Source organism: Daphnia pulicaria, chromosome 4 (assembly GCF_021234035.1).
Source record: "Daphnia pulicaria isolate SC F1-1A chromosome 4, SC_F0-13Bv2, whole genome shotgun sequence".
In the NCBI taxonomy this organism is placed as follows: domain Eukaryota; kingdom Metazoa; phylum Arthropoda; class Branchiopoda; order Diplostraca; family Daphniidae; genus Daphnia; species Daphnia pulicaria.
In genome coordinates this window covers 22,135,381-22,158,035 of record NC_060916.1, presented here as the reverse complement: position 1 = coordinate 22,158,035, position 22,655 = coordinate 22,135,381, and the positions used below count along the sequence as shown (strand labels likewise).

Here is a 22,655-nt window from a genome sequence, read left to right as displayed (position 1 = left end):
TTTGAAGTTGAAGTTGTTGTCGATGTCGTTGTTGTTGTGGTTGTTGTTGTGGTTGTCGTTGTTGATGTCACTTTTGATGCAGGTTTTGTCGGTGCAGGTACTGGAGGATCTGTAGGTCTTGTTGGGTTCATTGTTGGAGGGTTGCTTGAATTATTATTGATTCCTGCATCTGGCCTCGCTATTTCGCCTGCGAAGACTGTTGTTAGATTTTTCTGTTGATTATTCCCTAGATTTTGTTGTTTGAATTGTGACGCTGCTGCAACTTTAGTTTCATTTATGATCGGTGTTTCTACGGCTTTTATCTCCAATATTTCAGGGTACTCTTCTTTATTGGTCTCTGTTTTTGTATCTGGAACTGGCGTTGTTTCTTCTTTGTTGGTCTCCGTTGTTGTATCTGGAACTGGCGTTGTTTCTGGTAACGTTTCATCTTCAATGAGGCTCATGTTATTTCGATTCTGGAAGATTGGCGGCATCGTCGGGAATGGCATATCATGAATGGAAAAGTTTTTATGCCACTCGAGAATCCTGGAAGGTATTAAGGTGGGATGCTCTTCGGAATTTATTAGATTAGGGTTGTATGCTTCGAATTTCCATTTCTGATGTCTGGGTTTCTGGTCATCGTTGCATAATCCTAATCTTAACTTTCCTTGGTGAAATTCAATGCATTTGATTGAGTTCACATCCATTAATTGTCCAGTTATCTCGTTTGCTCCCCATCTCATACTATCTGGGTTGCATTGCTCGAGAACTGCGTTCTTTTCGTTTATTCTTAAACAATGATTGGTGTCGAACTTCCTGATGGTATAATCGATGTCGTATTCAAACAGTTGATCTGGAAACTGCATCGGGTCTCCTGGTGATTGACATGGCTCCATAGAGATGTTTAATTTTCCGTGTATATTGTTCATACACATCGGCGTTTTTCCATTTTTGTTTTTGTTCATCAGTTGTCCCCAATTAAATATATGGTCTATATTTAATAGGTTTTCCGCAGGGCTGCTTCTGAATTCTTCGTGGACGAATTCCCATTCTTCTATTGTGATGTTTGGATATGCTTGACGTAGGTTGTAGTCCGTATTACGTTGATCAAATCTCCACATCTGCTTGATTGAATGGGGCTCCATTTCACAAGGTTCAAGTGACACCTGGTCCTTGACTGCTGTAAGACATCCTTTCGATTGCGTTTCCATGATGTACATTCGGTAGTCATCATAGATCCAAGTCGAGTGGGGTATCGAACAATCTTTGAAGAGCAGGTGGTTTGGGTTGTTTACTGTCAGACAGTAACTGGTTCCATTTGTTGTAAAACGAATGGAATAGTCCGTGGAAAATTCGAAAAACTGCTGTGTTTTCGGCCAGATTCCTAGCTCGCTCCATGTAGTTTTGTTGATTGGAACTCGAGGCATCAGGAACAGATGATTTTCGATGTCGGAAGTTGTTACCACGTAACTTTTGTCTTCATATTTCTCGTCGAACTCGGTGGGTGGAAATGATGCAAGGGGATTAAGGTGTCCCCATGCAAACACGTGGCTATTTTTGTTGTTAATTTGTTGAAGCTGTCTTGTGTGTCGAGTTTTTGACGTTGGGTTTGTTAAGAAGAATTTTTCGATCTCGTCTTCAAAAACTATGTGGGTATCCGGTATGCCAATTATTTTGTAAGAATTAGACATACCGGCGCAAAGGTTGACTTTTTCGGGACCAAATAAAATTTCAACTTGTTTTTCGGTATCTAATATTCTACCTGTCTTTATCTGTTTTAATCTTGGGTTTCTGTCTATTTTAATGAGAGATATTTTACCTGTTCCCTTAAATTGTTTCTTTTCTTGACATTTTACCTCGACTGTTGTAGGAACGTTTGGTATGCGCCACACAATAGTATTGTGGTTAACGATAAGGTGTTCGTTTTTCAACGATACGTTATGCGATCCAAATGGTGATAGAAGTGGTCCATCGGTGGACTCTTGTCTAATCTCAATGTCTTGGGCTAAACAATTCACTACTGAATATTCTTTTATTGACATCCATTTTCCTTCACCTACTGGTTTTTGTCTATAACTATATGTTTTGCCGTTAACTATATTCTTATTTCCTGCGCAGTTTAATAGCGATTTCATTTCCCAACATTCTTGGGGACTGACTTCTTTCGTCGTGTGAAAATGCTCCGTGTCATATGATCCTACCCAAAATGATCCTGTGATCTTTTTCGTTTCTATCCATTGCGAGCATACGAGTCCTTCTACTCGCAGGTCTGTTTGTATTTTAGTAGCCACATAATAGGTTACTAATTTGCTCATAACTTTCTGTTCATCCTCTTTATCAGTTTGATTTTTGAAACAATAATCTGGGTCTGTAAGGTCAAGCAGACCTCTCGTGACTGGTTTCGAGCAGTCGCAAATTTGTATATTAAGCGTCAAAATAGGCGTAAAGACAATCGACAAGTAGCATGCTGTGATAAGAACAGCGTTGTTTCCCATCTAATTTGGAAAAACAAAATACGATTACTGTTTGTTAAGCTTTAATTTCTATTTCTAAGTGGATATCTATGTGACACACGTATTTGTGTCGGTGGAATTACGAGGTTGTTATTAGGTAATTCCTGATCTGTAACTTTTGGTTGTTTTGGGGGTCTACCTCCACGTTTTGGTTGTGGGGGAATTACAACCCCTGTTATCTTCGGAGGTCTACCTCTTCTTTTTATCGCTGTTACGACTTCTTTTACTTTTGGAGGCCTACCTCTTTTCTTTCCTACTTTAGTTTGTATCTTCTTAATGGTTTTACGTCTTTTCTTAATAATTATTGGGTTAGTTATTGTTATGTTATTGGGAGTGCTGGTTACTAATTTTAACCTATTTACATGTACTATATATTTCCCTTCGTCCTCAGTGTTATTTATTTCGTCTGTTATTTTGATAATTTCATAGTTAAGATCCGATATTTTTCTGTTTATTTTATACGGTCCTAACCATCTATTATTAAATTTTCCTGGGGTAGAATGGGCTTTTAAAAGTACGTGATCGTTTACGTTATACTTAACTAATTTACTACCTTTGTCATATAGCCGTTTTTGCTTTGATTGAACTTTCTCTAATCGCTCTTTCGAACGTTTTAGAGCTCTTTTCCATTGTTTATCGTATTCATCTGCATCATCTTCAAAAACGTCTATATCATCATTGACAGAAATATCGCTTGGCACTACTGCTTCGCGTTTAAAAAATAGATAGAAAGGGCAACAGTCTGTACTAGTTTGCTTTGCAGTGTTATATGCGAAAGTTACAAAGTCGAGATATTTATCCCATGACTCTGGTTCATCGTTCACATAACATGCGAGCATATCGCACAGAGTCCTGTTGAATCTTTCCACTAGTCCATCCGTCTGCGGGTGGTAACTTGTAGTTTTAATTTGCTTTATTTTAAAAAGAATGCATATTTTTGAAATGAGTTTTGAAAGAAAATTAGTTCCCTTATCTGTCAATACTCTTGCTGGAGGACCGAATTTTGTATAGACTTTTTTTACTAAATGTTCTGCTATCGTATGCGCTTTCTGGTCTCTCATTGGTATGGTCATTACATATCTACTTGCGTAATCAGACAAAACTAAAATATATTTGTTTCCTTCACTACTTTCCGTAACCGGCCCTACTATGTCCATTGCGACTTGTTCCCAAATGTTTGCTACTAAAGGCAATGGCTTAAGTGGGGCTTTAGTCGACCCATAGGCCTTACGTTTTGCACATGCAATACAATTGTTTACATATTCAGTAACGTCTTTTCCTAGTCCGGGCCAAACGAATTGGCGTTTTACTCTCGCTAGCGTCTTTGCTATCCCTAAATGCCCTGCTAAAATATGATCATGATTCAATTCTAAAATTTCATTTATTTTCTCTTTTGGCACAACTATTTTTCCTTCATTTGTTATTAAAATGCCTTCATTATTGAAACGGAATTCATTACATTCTTTCTTATTGTTTTCTTCTAGTCTCTGTATTATTTCTTTACAATAATTATCATTTCTCTGTGCTAATATTATATCATTTTGAACCTTTTCTTCTTTTACTAATATTATCGATCCTATTGATGGTAATGGAGTCCTACTTAATGCATCGGCATTTTGATTTTCCTGGCCAGGACGATGTAGGACTTTCATATCGTATGATTGCATTTCATACGACCAACGAGCTAATCTGCCATGCGGATCTTTTTTCTTCATTAATGTCTCCAATGGTTTGTGATCTGTGTATACTTTAAAACTTCTCCCGTATAAGTATGGTCTAAACTGCTCTAATGCATAAACAATCGCTAAACATTCTTTTTCTGATACATTCCAATTTCGTTCTCTTTCGTTTAAATGTCTTGACGCATAAGCTATAACTACTTCCTGTTCTCCGTGGGCCTGTGTTGGATCTGATTCTGAGGGGGGTATGTTCTGTATCTGTGCTAACACAGCTCCAATCCCGTATCCTGAGGCATCTGTGTATACTAAAAATTCTCTGGTGAAATCTGGATACCTTAAGAGTGGATTGTTGGTTAGCGAATTTTTGATACGTCGAAAGGCGTCCCTTTCGTTTTCTTCCCAAATCCAAGTCGATGATTTCTTTGTCAGTTCTGTTAAATAATGCGCTATCTCTGCGTAACTTCGAACGAATTTTCGATAATAATTAACTAATCCTAAAAACGAGAGTAGTTGCTTTACGTTTTGTGGTTCGGGGTAGTTTAGAATTGAAGTAATCTTCTTATTGTCTGGATGAAAACCATTTACTGTAATCACGTGACCTAAGTATTTAATTTTTGTTTTGAAAAAATCGCACTTACTTAATTTTAATTTTAATCCTTCATTTGCCAGAAGCTTAAAAATAATTTCCAAATGTTTTATGTGGTCATCAAGCGTTTTACTGAAAACGATGATGTCGTCAAGGTAAACAAGTGTAAATTCGTACAGCACGTCCTTTAATACATTGTTCATCTCCCTTTGGAATGTGCCTGGTGCATTGCACAAACCAAATGGCATACAGTTAAATTCATACAAGCCATACTCACAAATAAAAGCTGTTTTATATTTATGTTTTTCTTCGATCTCGATTTGCCAGTATCCACTGAGCAAATCCAGAGTCGAGAAATACCTGGCACCGTGTAGACTATCAATAATTAGCTGAATGTTTGGTATGGGGTACCTGTCTTTTATGGTTACACTGTTTAACTCACGATAATCCACGCAAAATCTCATCTGTCCTTCTTCTTTTTTAGCTACTAAAAGAATGGGTGATGCAAAAGGGCTTGTACTGGGCCTAATTATATTATGTTTTAACATGTCTTCTATTTGTTTTTTTACAACAAGTCTTAGCCTTTCAGGCGTTCTCCTCATAGGCATAACGTTCGGAAGCTTGGTTGTACGTATAAGGTGCTTGACTGATTTTGCTTTTCCTAGCTCATTTAAATTCTCAGTAAAAAGCGAAAAATTTGAAATTAAAAGGTTCTTTAAATTTTCTCTGTGTGTTGTTGGTATGCCTTCTAAATTAAATTGGGGTGGATCAACTATGCTAATTGAGTTAATCTGTAATGGCGGTATTATTAGTTTCTTTAACTCATTGTCTTGTTTATAGCTAATCGATCGTTCGCTAGGATTTATTATTATTTCGTTGGTTGCCAAGAAATCGTAACCTAAAATACATCCTTCTTCTAACTCTGACATTACATAAAATGGATGTTTAAACGAGTGTCTACGAGCTAGTCTAATATTTAGCTCGTAGCATCCTCGTGGTTTGACTAACTCTCCTGATACTGTTCTAAAAAGCTGTGTGCTATCGTTGGCGGTATTTATTTCTTTAACTTCTCCATAGGGTACATTTATAAGTAGTCGATGTGCAAGGAAACTAGCTGAGGCACCTGTATCTACTAAAGCTTGTGTCTTTAGACCAGAAAAACTCACTGGTATACGCATTAACTGCGTAACGCTACATATTACGGGTATATTTATATTTACAACACTGTTACTCGATAAACCTACTGCTGTTCTGTTGATGGGGGCGGGGGCACGCTGCGACATTCTCGCGCGTAGTGGCCTCGCTTTCCACAAGCATAACACTCTATATGTCTCTTATTTCTAAATCCTTGGGCTGGGTTATACCAAGCGTTATGCTGTGGCCTAGCTCCAGGGGGACCTGAGGTAACGAAGTTATTCTGGCGCGGTACCTGATGGGCACGAAACGTTTGGTTTCGAAAATGCTGGGGATATTCACTTAAATTCTGAAATCTACGACGAGGATTAAACATAGGATTAAAATTTTGGGGACGCTGAAATTGTCCTTGTGATCTGTTTGAATAATTTTGTGGTGGTGGAGTTGGCTCTCTTCTCGGACGGTTATCTAGTGTATCATTATATCTGTTACCACTAGAACTACGTGATCTATGGTGTTGATTATTCGTACCTCTAGATCGAGGAATATTTCTATCCGCGCTGTGTTGGCGGCTTGGGGGGTGCTGAAAACGGATCCGATTTTCCGAATTGGACCGTCTACGATCGCCGGAAGGTGATCTGTGTCTGTTAAAGGCGTCGGCAACTGCTATTGAGGGAAAATCAATCTCGTTGTTTTCCTGTGGAGCATTTTTTCCGATAGTTAGACCGGCTAACTGTTTCTCTAAATGAACAATCTTTGTTTTCTGCCGCAAGATCTCTATATCTTGCTCGTTATCGTGTGCAGAGATACCTGCTATAGTGGCCTTTAAACTCTTATCTTCATTCTGTTCCATTCTATTAACTAAAGTTTCCGCGGCGTAGGCGATTTCGCATACGTCTTCGTAAGCACTATCAACATCCATGCGGCTCCAAACTACTTTCAATATTTTAGGCAAGAGACCCTTTAAAAGAATTTTTTGTTTAGCTTCGCCTCTCATTTGACTCAGAGATATTGCTAATGCCCTAGCTTCGTTCGTCGCTTTGTCACCTAATGTAATTTCTTTTCCGTGAATGATGTCATATAACTGATTAATTCTACTAACGAAAGTCTGTGTGCTTTGATCGGGGGTCTGCCGAAGCTCGTTTAATTGTTTCCTTAAATTTTCTAACTCTGTTTCTGTAAGAAATCTATTTATTAAAGCTTTTTCCCATGCATCGTAATCTTCCTCATCTTGTGCTCTTTCCATATAATCACTATGCCAATCCGCAGCATCTCCTCTTAGTCTATCTGAAAAATATTTAATTTTATCTTTCTTCTCCCACCCTGCGCTTTGTGCGACTCTTTCCGCATCTTTTAACCAATTATTAACTAACTGCTCTCCTCTTTTGCCTTTGAAAATCGGGATAGATTTACGTTCGTCCTGTGAATATAATTCGCGTAAATGGCTCTTAGTTATTGGTGCATCTTCATTACTATTGCCTAATGTCATGGTTATAATATTAGTTGTTTGGGTGGGCTTTGAATGGGTTTGCGTATCTGCTACTAAAGTTGATTTCAAATGTTTTTGAATGTATAAATCTTTAGCTTTAAGTTCTTGTTCGAGGTCAGAGATTTTATTGGACAAGTCTCGTTTGGTTGTTTTCAAAAGTTTTATGCTTGCTTCTTTGGAGTTGGCTTCAATTTGCAATGTGTCTAGCTTCTGAGATAGTTCTTGGTTTTTATTTGTAAGTGCTGTTACGTCGTCTTCTGTTAATTTACTTGCGTTCTTCAAAGCTTCGTGTGCGTTGTCTAATAGATTGTAGCTATGGTTTAGTTGTTTTATTTTATCTTCAGTGTCTTCCTTAAGTTGTGATAGAGAATCCCTTAAATTATTTATGCAGTCGTTCTGTCCTATGATTTCGCTCTTAGCTTTTTCTAGATCGGTTTTAGCTGCCTCGTATTCTGTCAAAAATGTTTTACTCTCATCGCTTGCCTGACTTTCTTTGGGTCTATTATTAAAATCTGCTATTAAAGTTGCTTGTTTAAAATTTGTTCGGGTTAATGTCTCTACTTCTGCTGTTAAACGGGTGTTTTCTAGATAAGAATCGGCTACTTTCTTTGAAAATTCTCTCCTTACTTTATCTACCTCTTTTTCAGTCTTTTTCGTTTCGTTCGCTACGTCTTGTTCAAGATTCTTTGCATACTCATCTAATGCTAATTGTTTGAAAAGAAGTTCCCTCTTAAATATTTTAAATGCTTTATTCCGAAAATCTACTTCTCGACTATGAGCTTCTCTAACATTTTGTAACAAAGGGTTAAATTTATTGGGGTCTGCTTTTAATTCTACGAAATATGTCCCTAATTTTTCTAAAACTTTTTCTTTAGCCTCACCGGTAAGATAAACTGAAGTTCCAAACTCCTTCTTATGCAATTCAAATGTATACTGTTTCAAAAAATGATAAACTTGACCTGTGACTTCCTTTCTTTTTGCAATATAACTACTTCGTGTTAAGCGTTTATCTGAGGTTTCATCTATAGTACTTTTACAAAGACTTATTAAATTTGACCATTGGGTAACAAAATTGTTTCTAACTTTTAGTACACTATCAGCTAAGGAATTTACGTACGCGTCTTCTTCAAGGTCTATCTCATCAATTAAAGACTCATTAATAGCAGTAAACGAAGTGTCGCTAATTGTTGTTTGAGGATTCGTCATTCACTTACAGTTTAGAGAAAATTGATGTTGCCTTCCTCGATGTAGATGATCTCGTTGTGGGTTGTCTGGTCGTCTGGTCGTTCTGTCGTCTGGTCCTAGGTGGTGTGGCAGCTGGGGGCGATGTTCCTTCTCGTTGACTCACGGCAGGTCTTGAAGTCCAAACTGGCACGTTCACCAATTTGTGATGATGAGTCACAGGAGTCAAACGCGAGAGGTGCGGTTAAAGGTGTATTGAGAAACAACCAAGACAACTGTAACACGATTACAAGCATAAGCGAGTGACCGTATTCAACGAGACCTCAAATAGATCGAATGTCCGATTTATATACGGGATGATGAGCGATGGCTTGTCTGATGGTAGCCATGCCTGTTAAAGTAATTAAGACGGTGCGTATGGTAAACGCATCAACAAGTGTGAGAACTTGTCAATGGCTTTGCCATATGCTGTGAATTAACATTACACTTTCTTTCTTTTTCTTTTTGGGGTTGTTGTTGTAAAGAAAAATAATAATAATCGTAACAATAATAATAATAATAATAACACAAAGAAATGTATAAAATGCAACTAAGCCCGACTTGTGTTCTGATGCTGAAGGTGTGTAACATGTATATATATTCCGAGAAAGTAGATGTATACAAGAGAGGAAACTCTACCGAGGGCTATTGATTAATACGTGTATATACTGTAGTTCTATACTCTATAGCCAAGAAGGGAAGGTGTGTGATGTGAGAAAAGAGAAGAACAAGTCCGTACGGTTTTAGTTTGGAGGACGGAAAAAGTTGTGCAGCAACAGCAGCAGCAGCAAGCATGAATACTATATAGGTGCGCAGTATATATCTATATATCTAGAAAGACCCCGCTGAGAATCATTAGCCTGACTTCGAGCGAGGAAAACTTTAGAAATAAATAAATTTTCCCTTTTTCTTCTTCTTCTTCTTCTTCTGCTTTTTGGGTTGGTTGCGTCTAGAGTCTCAGCCGGCGACTCATCAGCATATTTTATCAACCTGTTAAAAGAGTTAAGAAGAACAACCAAAAAAAAAACGAACGGGAAAAAATGAAGTCGGCCACACACTGATTTCGATCAGCTGGTTGGAAGAAAGAAAAAAGGAATTTCCTTCTTCCTTAAAAAACAAAGAAGCGTCGGGAGTAATGGCGTGAACCGCCGCCATATAGGCCATCAGCGGGAGCAGATTCCGATCGAACTGCACATCGACTCGGCAGCACACTCGGTGGACGGGCAGATAGTCTTTAACCAGCAAAAGAAACACAAACGACGCGGAAAGAAGAAGAAGAAGAAGAGGAGAGCTGTGAGATGGCGAGCGGTCGATCGTTAATTGTTTGTATCTTGATTGGAATCGCTCACGCCACGTCCTTTTTTTGTTGTTTTGTTTCGGCTGCGCTGCCGGCTGCTGCCATCATCGTGAAAAATCAGAAAAGAGCTGAAGAGAGAGAGAGACGAAAGGTGCTGATATTCTTTGATTCAAATCAGAGATAGTGCGATGTAATGGACTGGACGTACATAGTCGACTGATGCTGGCACGTCGTTTAGACATTTTTGTTTTTCTTCTGAGATGAAACGGAATGGAGAAAAAATCTGTATTTTTTTTTTTGCGTTCATGCTGCCGCGCCATTAACCCCAATTATTTCAAGAAGGCAGCACGTACTACGTACTGCTATTACTATAGTCCTGTGCTGCTGGCCGGGGCCCGTTTGACCGGCAGACGTACACAGACTTGAGCGGCTGTGGGGTGTGTGCATGCTGGTCATTTGAATTTGAGCTGCCGCTGCCGTTTCTGACATGCCGGGGCATTGGGGCACGTCAACGCTTTCGGGCTCAATTTCCTTCAGAAAGAAGAAGGAGGAGGAGGCTGCCGTGCCTATTTTTCCTTAGAAATAAAAGAAAAGAAAAAGAAAAGAAAAGAAAAAATGGTATAATATACTACCAATAATGGGGACTAGTGGACTATAATCATCTCGTCGTCCGGCGTCAGACACACACACACACACACATACACACAACAAGCAAAGGCAGGCACACTCTCATCTCGTCTGCTACCTCATATAACCAATAGGAAGAAAAACAACATCCTTCTTCTATACACCCTGTTGATTGCCCCGGACCCTTGTGGAAAACAACAAGAAAAAGACGTGCAATCGCCATTTGCTCGCAATCGTCCCTCGGACAAAAACCAAAAACCAAAAAAATCTAAAGCGAACGCGCACGATATATGTAATAAAAGCCCAGCCGCAGGCATGTATGTCCCCTCTCTGCTAAGCCGGCAGCTTGGCAAGAGGGAAAATAAAGGCAGATTATAACTATACATATAATATATAATCATTTTCGTTTCACTGGTGGCGACTGTGCTGGCCACACACACGCGTACACACAGGTGAAAGAAAACGATTAGAATCAGACCTCCGCCTTTCGCCATATTGAAAACGGGGAAAAGTTCAAATGGACAAATTTGCTGGCCGCGCGTACTATACGTCTATCCCTTTTGAAATGACCGCACCGTGCGTTGTGCAATGGCCATCGCAAATTCAGAAAATATGGAGCCTGTAATTGTTACGGAGAGATGGGAATTTCTTTTCTTTTTCTTGTTCAGTGGAAAACGATAAATAATTCCGCGTTAGAGCTGCTGCTGCTGGAAAAAAAAGAGAAAGAAAAGTCACCCAATCTCTCCGTGATGGATGACGCGCATTTCCACGGTGGTAGAAGAGCGTTACAATAATTCACTATTTCGTACTAACACACAACATATATACATATTACATAAATAGGTAAAGAAGAAGAAGAAAGGAGAAAAAAGACCATAAAACAGCAGGGAATCACGCTCTTCTATCCCCCCCCCCTTTTTTTATTTAAACCTTTCCAGTTCGTTTTTTTTTTTTCTCCCAAAATTTTTATTTATACCCAAAAAATTTGTTTTAAGGGCCTCTCTGACTTTTTGCCTTTTTTTGAATTTATGTGACGCGCGGGCCCGCCGTTTTTTTTTTCCCAAGGAGGGGAGGGGGGGTGAGAGAGGGTGGGTATAGACGTAACCAACAACACAACCGAAGAGAAAAAAGAAGAATAGAGCAGCGCTCGCTCCACATAACACTCCATCTTCTTCCATCCAATTGGCCGGCGTGTGTATATGCGATGGCAGGCCCAGGGGCCCTTTTACTATATTTACCCCCAACAGAGTCTCTCTCTATCTCTCTGGGTTGGTTATCATTCCCTAACACAACAAGAAGAGGAAAAAAAAACGGTCTGGAGTAAGAAGAAGAAAAAAAGTCCTCCACATCGCAACGACCTCTGACCTCGTTACACGCCAAGTTGATCATTCCACAACATTGCACACGCTATATTGTATAATAATGCGCTGCAACATTATTCTTTCTCTCTATATATGTAAGAGAGCATGCCACCCATAACCCATACTATAAACAGTACCCCTACTGTTATAGAACGGCGAGATAAACTGATGGGGGGAAAGAGAGAGAGAGAATGGAAAGGTAAATTTATTGGATTATTATACCTGTGCGCAACAATTTTTTTTTTCTTCTAGAGGGAGACATATCCCTTTGAGAAAGAGAGGGGAAAAAAAATTAAATTAAGACACTACTATATAACAATTAGGTTCTATTGATTTAGAATATTTTTTGTTTTTTGTTTCGGTAAATTTCTCTTTTATTGTTCCTCTGTACTCGTGCGATTTGATTTCTTTTCTTTTTTTTTCTTTTTTTAAAGTTTGAAATGGAACAGACAAACAAACACACACAAATAAGAAAAGGAAGAACAAATCTCTTGTGGGGTCGCTATTAATTTTTTCGAGGGAAACAATAGATTTTTTCTTGGGTGGGGATGGGATTATAATAATGTGGAAATATTTATACAGAAAAGGTGGACAGATAGTGATCTTCACAAACACAAAATGGTTTTTTAATATTTTTTAATAGTTGTTTTTTGTTTTTGTTTTTTTGCTTTTTTTATTAAAATTTTGTTCGGGAAAAAAAATTTGTTGTTATCTTTGAAAATTTATCGTCTCACTCTGCGAACGCGCCCGCTGCTGCACACATAAGTGAGTGTGTGTGCTGTGTGTGCGGGGCGTGGGCGTTCGGGGTTTGCCTCTCAGCCATTTGGGGAGTTTTTCTGGCGTGTGTGTACCGGTGTAGATAATATTATTATTATTATTATGATTATGATTTAGGATTTTCACTTTTTTTCTTTTTTTTTTTTTGATTCGATATGTACAATAGGAAGGAAGGGAGTAAAATAATTACTCGAAACAAAAACAAAAATAATAATAATAATGTAGTGGAAATTGATCTCTGACCTGCAGCTCGTATGTCGATCATAGCGAAAAACGAACGAAACGAAAAATAAGAAACCAATTGGCGGGAAGACTCGTGATTTCAAATGTTGTCTGAGGAACAAGCGGGCGGGTGTAGACCTCGAATCGCATTCGTGAGAAAAAAGGAGGGGGGCAAGAACTGATGGAACAGCAAAAGTGGTCGCCGATTGAAACACACACGGAACAGGGTCGGAATAGGTTGAAAAAAACAATAATAACGGAAAAAAAAGAAAGAGAAAGAAAAACAAAAAACAAAAAGAGCGTTGATGTTGGCAGCGAAACGAATGGCTGAACTTTTGATGCAAATGTCTATAGCGCCGCGGCCTATTGTGATGCAAATTCTTCTCCATCGTCGCCCCCAATACACGGGGGCCGTTACCGAACATCAGGTGCTTCTTCTTCTTCTTTTCTCGGGAGAAAAAAAGAAACGGAGGCCGGCTGCCGGTAACAAAAAAGACAAAAAGAAAAGAAAACAACCGTTCCGACTTAAAATGACGTCCATTCCGATGCTGCACCGGTTCATCCCCTCTCCAACCACCCGTCCATTTCTTCCTGTTTGGCACTTTCTGGCTTCGTGAAATTTGTCTTCTTCTTCATTTTCTTTCCATTGAATTGTACAACACAAATTGACAAGTACAGAGGCCTATGAAGACAGACCACCTTCTTTTTGGGCTCATCCTTTGGTGGTGAGATCCAGCGGGGCTCCTCCCGTTTCACTCGTCATCAAATGGTGATGGTCCTCGTCGTCGTCCAATTCCGTCAGGATCTCCGCCCGGATGTGGCACATGGATTGCTGGTGGCCGAATGGCGACGACGACGACGAAGAGGACGAAGCCTTGCAGGACAAATCGATGGGACCGTCTTGTTCCGGAACGTCAGAATCCACCGGACTGGGGACGGCGGAGGCCGGACTTCTCGACCTCCGCATGTCGTGAGTCGGCGGCGACCGGTGGTACGGATGCAGGGCGCCCTGGTGGTGGCGGGCGATCAGCGGGTAAAGGAGATGACTACTCGGGTGAACCAGAGATCGATGTCCGCTAGCCGATCCGCCGCTGGATTCGCCCGGCAGTTTGGGGCTACTCGTCCGGACGGGATCGACAAGCGGCGATGACGCAGTCGAGTGATGGAGGTGACCGAAGGGCATTCCGGCGATGGCCAAGAGTCCCCCTCCTCCTCCTCTGATGGGCGACGTGGAACTGGAACTCTTCCGCATGTGGTTGTGGTAGTGGTGGTGGAAGATGTTGAACGACTCGGATGGACTTCCAGTCAAGAGCATCCGCAGATTTTCCTTGGATGCGGCGCAGTCGTCGTTGTCGTCCATGGGCGAATCACTGCGCCCCGATGCCACCGACGAGGAGGAGGACATGTTGTTGTTGTTGTTGTTGTTGTTGTGACCTGATTTCTCCTTGTCGCCGGCCGTGTCGGAATTGCTGCATCCGTCGGGGCTTCTGCTACTGGTGGCCAGGGCGTGATGATGTTTGAACATGGAGAGGTCCGAATGGTTGCCGCTACCGCCGCCGCCCAGTCCGGAGCTGCCCAGCGGCGCCTCCAGTCCCGTCTGCTCCTGGAGGAGGCAATGGATTTTGAACCAGTTGGAGCGGCGGCCGTAACGGGAGCCGCTTTTGGACATGCCCACCAGGAGGCATTTGCGCAATCGGCAGGCCTTGCAAGTCGTCCGGTTCTTCTTGTTGATGACGCACTGGCCGCCGTTCTTGCAGTCGCCGATGGCCGACACATTGCTGTACGTCCGGCCGAAAAACGACTGGAAAAAAATAAAATAAAATTCGAAAATAAATCAATTGTTTTAATTGACGAGTTTTATGGAGATAAAGAAAATTCTGGCCGTTAGTCTTATATTTAGGACGCCGCGCATTGCCACAGAGGAAACGGATCGACAATCCGGCAAACAGGATTTGATCGTTTATTTGATCGACTAGACTTTAGAGCTTGAAACAGATTTGTGCCGGAAATGACTCTGAGGTTTATTGAAGTTCTTTTTCTTTTCTCTTATGTCGTTGCCAGTTTAGAAAACTCTCTCTTCTTCTTCTTCTATGTCAGACGGGCGGCCGGGAGAGCTAGGCGTCCCTCGCTCTCCCATGTTGACTGAGGTGGAATGTGTTCGGGTAATTACGTCGTTTGATATAGTGACGATTGCAACAAGAGAGACGGACGGACGGGGCTCCCGGGGCTTTTTGAAAAAAATAAGAGAGAGACATCCTATTCGCAATTTCGGTCGACAAAAAAAGGGGAAAAAAAAAGTCCAAAGCTTTTCCATATAATATAATAAAAGAACACCGAGTCTTATAAATAATCTAACAAGGAGATTGCGTCACTGCTGACGAATTTCAGCGATGCGTCAAAGATTAAAGTGGAAGGGCGATTAAAGTCTGCGATGAAATTGAGATCAGCGCAGCAGAGAAATATCTTGATGGCACCGACTTTTGTTCCCTTTATTTTTTTCTTTGGTGGTGGTGGTGAGGGGGTTCACAAAAAAATAAAATGTACTGTTAGTCGTCCACTGCCAAAAATATATATAGCATAATCTGGAAAAAGAAAAGAAAAACGGTTCTAATATCTTCTAGTCGACAGATTGCGTCGAGTCTATATAGTTTTTTTTTTCTTTTTTTAATACACAGTACTATGGGAGAAGTGTATTTATTGTGTAAAGAGAAAAAGGGACCTGAATTATATCATCCGACTGTGTGTGTATGTGTGTGTGTGTAAAGGCTGTACAGTAAATACGAGATTAAAAGAAAAGAAACGGGATTGAAAAGTCGGGCCAATTTTCACGACCGACAACATCTGACAGCTCCCGCCGAACGTCTTTGCGGACTTTATACGTTCGGCACCAAAAAACTCGAAAAGATTATATGATTCCCCCGACACTTTTTTTTTTATATTGCCGTTTTTTTTTAAATACCACGCGAGGACAGAACGCGAGTCTTTCATAATAAAATGGAATAAAGGCGGACCCCATGACGGAAGTCTTTCGGGTGGGATTGGTTTCGTTTTGTCGCCCGCGTTTTCTCTTGGAAAAATATTAAAAATGAATGGGGACTCGCATGCTGGCTGTCGATAGAGACTCTCTGATGATAGGAATGCCATCTCGGAATATTAACAAGAATATTAAGTAACTTTCCGTAACTTTCTATCGAAATTTGGAGAGACCTCGAAATGATTTCGACTCGAGCGAAAGATATGACACACAATTATTGGTAGCATTAAAAAAATAAAATAAAAACAGAGAAAACGTGAACTTACTTTGCATCCCTCGCAGGTAAAAGCGCCAAAGTGGAAGCCGGCAGCCGGTTCGCCGCACACTTTACACTTTTGATTCATCTGTTTGAACAAAAACAAATTAGATGTAGAGACCAGCAAAGAATGAAATGAAATGAAGGCTCTTATTAAACGATTCATTCTTATCAACATGTGTAAATCACTGTACAAAACGACGACGCGCGTCTCTCGAATGTGTTTTTTTCTTTTTCTTTTTTTCAGATTTCATATGTGGTCCATTTCGTTTCATGGTAAATGGGATGGATTTTTTCGTGTGGGTTTTAAATTCTGCTTCAAGGCTTTTCGAGATTTCTTCTGCGTCTTGTTTTTAAACTGTGTGGACGACGCGAGGAAAGCGTTCCAGATCTATCCCCTACATTATTCCGTAATGGCCTTAGATATACATACACACACATACTACTATATAGTGATGGGGCAAATGCGCTGGAACACGGCGTCACTTTCTCTTTGAGAGCAAAACTTTTTTTTTTTTTCTCTTTTTCTTTCGGCGAAATAAAAAGTTGCGCGAGCCGTTCAAAAGTCTTCCATTGAAACTTATTTGCTACCCTCGCCGGAGAGAATTGAGGGACGAAGAAAATAATGGTAATAATAATACTACTACGACTACTAATAATAATAATATATAACACTGGGCGACTTTGATGACCGAACTGGTCTTGCTGTGTATTATAGAGAGCAGCCGGAGCGGGGGGATTCTAGACATTTTTCCCTGTATATTATTGCCGCAAGAAATATCTGCAGGAGCCAATGCGACGGACATGGCGCTTATATTTGGGTTTATTGCTTTTTGGCTTGCATATATTCTCAGTTTGGGGGCTCCGGTATTGCACGCCCCGCTTCTTTTTCTTTCTTCCTCGCAATAAAATTTTTTTTTAAAGAAAAAAAAAATTTCTTTCTCCAATATAACAAAGAAGCGATAGACTGTCGGTTCGTCTTTTGTTCCTCGGCGCGTTATATATAAATATTCACTTGTTTCTTTTTGAAAAAAAAAAAATCATTTTTGTTAAGAAGATGCGAGGAGGAGAGAGGGCGAGAGATGAGCGCAACCATAACCGGTTCTCCAGGTTTGGAAATGGAAGTTCGTTTTGGTGGGTCAGGTTGGAGGGGGTTAAAATATTTCCGTGTGTGCTGCCGTAGTGTGTGATTTATCGCGGCAAACCCATTCCGCGGTGGCTGCGTGGAGAAATGGCTTTTTATATTTTTCTCCGCGTTGTTAATAATTTTTTTTTTTTCCGGCGGCTCAGTGGGCCGGCTGCTGTGTAGAGCAGACAGGCGGACAGACAGAAAACAGCGTAACGATGTACACAAAGCAGCAGTCAGCATTTGTAGTGTAGTATAACGATCGCGGAAAAGAGCGAACGGATTGAAAGCAATGAAACGGCGTTAAGTGTCAAGTCAAAAGTCTTTTGTCTTGTTTCATTTGCTTTTTTTTTTAATGGTTGATGCGCCAAACCTTCTCTCCTCTTTTCCTTTATAGATTATTTTCTTTTCTTTCTTTCTTTTCTTTTCTTTTTGCTGGCCCTTTTTTTGTATTTTATTTTGTTTAATGGGTGCGGACCGCGCGCAGAGTTGGAAATAGATTCAATCAACGCCGCAGCCATATAGAGCCGAACTGTGTTGATTGGATTCGCTTCTTAAGGTGGGAAACAAGGTGGGAACAGATATTCAGGAGGAGAGAAAGAAAAGAAATATAAAACAGATATATTTTTTCGGGGCCGCGATGACGACGGAAGATTGCCCAACTTTCCATCTCTTCTTTTTTAGTATTCGCATATAGACACACGCAGGACAATGGCAACAGCAGCCTATAGCTCCCACCTGGGAAAAAAGGTGCTATATCTACACTCTCCATAGAGGCTCTCTCTCTCTCTCTCACTCTTCTATTTCCCAAAAGCGATTGTATAGGCGCATATAACAGACAGCGACAAACACACACGTCAGATCGGCAGCAGCAGCAGCAATAGCAAAGAGAATATAAGTAAGAAAATGGTGGATGGAAGAGAAGAGGAAACACGGTCTAGCGCTTTAGTAGGTTTTTTCCTCGCAGCGTGGAAGAGAGTAAATAGTTATAGGTTCTCGGTTCTCCGCCGAGAGGGGATATACGCGGCTGCCATATCTTACACTCACTCGAACGCAATGGAAAAAAATAAAAAAATAAAAAGAGAAGAGAGAGGCACCGGAGAGTTCCGCTCTAGATCGCCGTGTAATCGTAGCAACAGCGCAGCAGCAGAGGACCGTCAAAGGTATTTTGTCGTTCCTATTCGCCGCTTCCCCCCTCTATTCTCTCTCTCTCTCTCGGCTGTATGTGGCGTGTCTGTGTGTGTGTGCCACTACTACAACTAATAGATATTCCACTTCCGTTAACGAGGCACCACACCAGAGCGTTAACAAGGCAGAGAGAATAGACAGCAAGCGTCGTGGATGTATTTAAATCGCGCGGGCTGATGGGAATGAGAAAGAAAGAAAAGAAAAAGGGAAAAAAGAGAGTCGTCGTAGTTAAGAAGAGTGAAAGTGCATGCAAGAGTCTCTTCTTCCATTCGTCTCTTTTTTTTCTGTTGGAGACACGGATGGATGGATGAACTACCTTCATTCCTTCCATCCGCTCTTGCCTCATCTATATAGACGTCTATTACTTCTACTTAGACACATCGGCGTAATAAACTTTCCCTAGATGCATCGAAATAATCTGCCCACCCCGCAATTGGCTGTAGAGCTGAGATATATTGCGCTCATCCGACTGAATAATGGCGGAACCCCGGAATAAATAAATCCGGTAGGAACTCGAGTCGATAATAATATGGAATGGGAAATCCCAATGGTTAAATAGGGGCAGACGGGGATCGACACAAAAGCGAATAGCGAGCGACAATAGAGCGGTTACACTCTGACCTCATCCTATAGAGCTGTTTAGAGCCCATGTCCTATGTACTGCTCAACACGGATGATTTAGAGACTAATACGCGGATATTTACCGCACCATGTAGACCATTCCACCGCACTGACGTCAAATAGGAATAAGCCTCAAAATGATGGGCAAACTTATGAGTCTCATATTGTATTGGTGCTGCAGGTCAACGAGCTACACGTCCTCTTCTTCTTCTTTCTCAACGCCAACCAACTCCGTATATGTTTTTTCCTTTCCTCGTTTTCACACGCGGCGGATAGAGGTGCGCAATTATATTTCTAATGCATTGCTCATCGAATCTTTTCCCACGAGACAAAAAGGGGCTAATAAAGTCATGAATGAACTGCTGCGCCATTATTTTATCGTCCGTCTATAAATATTGCAGATAACAGATGTGCTATGTTGTATATACCAAAAGGTGGTATTTTGTGCGAAATAATATGAAAAGGGAAACATCGTTAAAATAAGAGACTATAGTCTAAAAACAGAATCGCTCCGATGCATTTGATAATGAAATGCGATCACAGCTATATCGAACCCCCCAAAAGATAATAAATAGACATTTTGCGGTTTTCCGTTTTCGCCTGCCATTTTTATTTTTGTAGTCAATCCGGCACAGCTTTTAATTCCCTATAAAAGATTCACTATAGCTACTTCCTTATTTTCACTCCTAATTATGTATTTTTCGTTCTCTTTCCCCTCGCACGATAGATACCTATACAACGTCCTGTAGAGGAGAGTGTGCGTGGGTTTTATTTAATTTCCAGGGATGACACGATAGGCTTCATTGTCGATTCAGACGAGCACTTTACTCTTATTGCCTTGTCGGACTTGATCTCTTGTGTTGTCTACTCAAAAAAACGCGCGCCCGGTTAGAATACCAATTCCGCTGGTTAGCACAAATGACACGGTCGTCCCATTTTGATCCGTTACGTAAAAAACACACAAAAAATCTCCAACGTCACAGACAGATTGAGTGTGGATTTATAGACGAAAAAAATTCCACATTAATTTTGATGAAATCAATTTTGCTTACCGTGCGTGCTGTTGGACGGGGAGCAGTGGGCGGCGGGAGGACACACGTCGGTGCGATCGAGTCCCTCTCGATCAGAGTTTTGAGTTGCACACGTTTCTCTCTCTCGCGACGGGAGTTAATTGAAGCAGTAGGTGACCGACAGGGTCATCGGATCCGAAAGCGAACGCAACTGACGACTCGTTTTCAAAAGAGTCGGCACTTTCTGTATGTCCGTCGTCGTTTCCAAAAAATGTTATTTCGACTCCGAGTCCTTGGAGATTTGGCAGCCAACACTATCACTGCAGAGGTTCTCCCGCGAAACAGTAAACTTTTGGCCAACGTTTTTTTCCTTTTTCTTTTCGATTGCAATCGCACGGCAATAAACCCGGACAAATGATTCAAAAGAGCGTCAAACTGAGCGCAATCAAACGCCAAGGTCTCTGTTATTTTGAAATGGTGTGTGCGGGTCGGTTGACGGAGGAGCGATGAAGAGGGGCATCCGCTTAGCACCGAACCTGAGAGCAGAATGTGGGAAAGCAGAGCATCCGCACCTCACCAGAGGGGCTCTCACTCGCTAGCTCATTCGCTCGTGTGTGTCTTTCCTTTACCTGTGAGACTCGTCTTCGTCCCTCCTCCTCTTACCCCCCTCCTCCTCCCCATACCAAGAAGAAGGTGCTTTACCTGTACCACCCCACGTCCCTCCTCCTTCATTCCTCCCCAACTTGTGTGTGTGTGTGGGTTACCTGTAAGAAGAAGAAGAAGAACGACAGTCACGGATTGCGGATTTTAAAAATGGAAGAGAGAAAAAAAATAGATAACCCCCCCCCCCCTTAACATAACATTTGTGAAAACAGGTATTCGCTAGCTGGATCAATCATGTCCGACACGTTTCGTCATTCTTTCGCTCATTCTATTCCCTATTCTTTCTTTCTTTTCTTCTTTGGTTTATTTTATTTTTTATAGATGAGAAATGACATCTCGGAAAATCGATTTCGTGAATATGCCAGACGACTTTGACTCGATTTTATTATATAGCGGGTCGGTCATATTCGAGAGAAATGCCAATAGGAGATAGACGTTCTTCTTCCATTTCGCGTGGTGGTCGCCCCTCTCTCTCTCTCTCTCACCTTTGGCTGAATAACCGTTTGAGAGTAACACATTTCTTCTTCTTTTTTAGTGGTGGACCCAAACTGTTCCGACATTATTACATTATTATTACGCTATTATTGCCCACCTTGTGAATCAAAGAAAACCCTGGGCGCGAGCGCCTTCATTCCCGCCTTTATCCTATCGGCGAAGTTGTAGAGAATGGCAGACGGACGGATAAAACGAGATATAGTTATTACCCAGACACGGAAAGAGATCGACACTTTTACTCTATCTCTCTCTCTCGTGCTATGTAGATCACGCGTTTAAATATTTTAAAAAAAAAAAGAGTCCACACGTAAGCGCTCGAAATCTTTTTCCCTTTCTTATCCAATCCTTGAAAATGTGTAAAAGATAAACTGAGGTGATGGGTGTGCCCCGGTTTCTGATGGATCAAACACCCCATTCTCTCTCCTCTTTTTAGTTTTTCTTTTTTCTAACCCCCCAATCTTCTTTCCCAAACTGTTTTACCTGCCACAAAAGTGATTTACAGTAACGACGTCATTAAAATACATCAAACATTGAAAAGGGAAAATGTACAAGAAAAAAAAACAAAATTTGGAGCCCCGAAGGTTGAAATGATCGCTAACACAATCGATGCTAATACACGAAAGGATAGAAAAAGATGAGGGGAATTCCTAGAACTCTTTTTTTTTTTTCTTTCTAGGGGGGTGTTTTCTTTTATATGTTGGCCTTTTATTTTTGGGGAATTTCTTTTTCTTTTTCCCGAGAAAATCTGAAGGATTTTTATCGACCAAGTTCTCATTTCTTCTTATTCCTTCATGTATTTAATATGTAGCGGGGCTGAAGGGGGGGCCGTGCTCTAAGAAATAACATTCCTACCCTTGATATAAGGTGCACGCCCCTCCCCAGCCCTCCCTCTTTCACGGCCAACATACATACGCAATAGAAGAAGAAGAAGTCGAACATCGCGCGCATAACCGGTGCTAGGCCTACTACTACGCCACTATAGGCTACAACTCGCTGCTCCGCTCTGCGGCTACAACGTCTAAAGAAACTGGACGAAGGTCATCCACGTGCTTATAATACGATGCACTGCAGTTGTGTGTGTGGTAGGCCAGTGGGTCCTGTTAGATAGTATATAGTAGTGGGAGAGAGAGGGAGGAAGAAATCAAAATAACCAAAACAAAACTGGGCCATCCCCCCCCCTCTCCTTTCCAAAATAAAAGAGAGCCTCTCCACCGGCAACCCTGGACTTGTTCTTCTTCTTTTCCAAGAACACAAGCTGATACACATATTTATTTTATTTTTTTACCCGGAAAAAACCAAAAAAATGTCTAATAATAAATAAGCAAAGCTTCGTGATAAGGTAGAAACCAAACCTGATGTGGGAACCCCTTTTCTTTT

General features: G+C 41.0%; 1 protein-coding gene across 1 annotated transcript; it reads right to left on the bottom strand.

The window, feature by feature from the left end:
• Window positions 1–12,431: 12,431 nt before the first annotated feature.
• On the bottom strand, window positions 12,432–20,708 carry LOC124337903 (knirps-related protein-like). The gene is made up of 3 exons (XM_046791922.1): window positions 20,163–20,708; window positions 16,186–16,263; window positions 12,432–14,686 (listed from the first exon to the last, which is right to left on the bottom strand). Exons 2-3 carry the CDS (start codon window positions 16,261–16,263, stop codon window positions 13,598–13,600), a joined length of 1,167 nt encoding a protein of 388 aa, XP_046647878.1. The 5' UTR covers window positions 20,163–20,708; the 3' UTR covers window positions 12,432–13,597.
• Window positions 20,709–22,655: the final 1,947 nt, after the last annotated feature.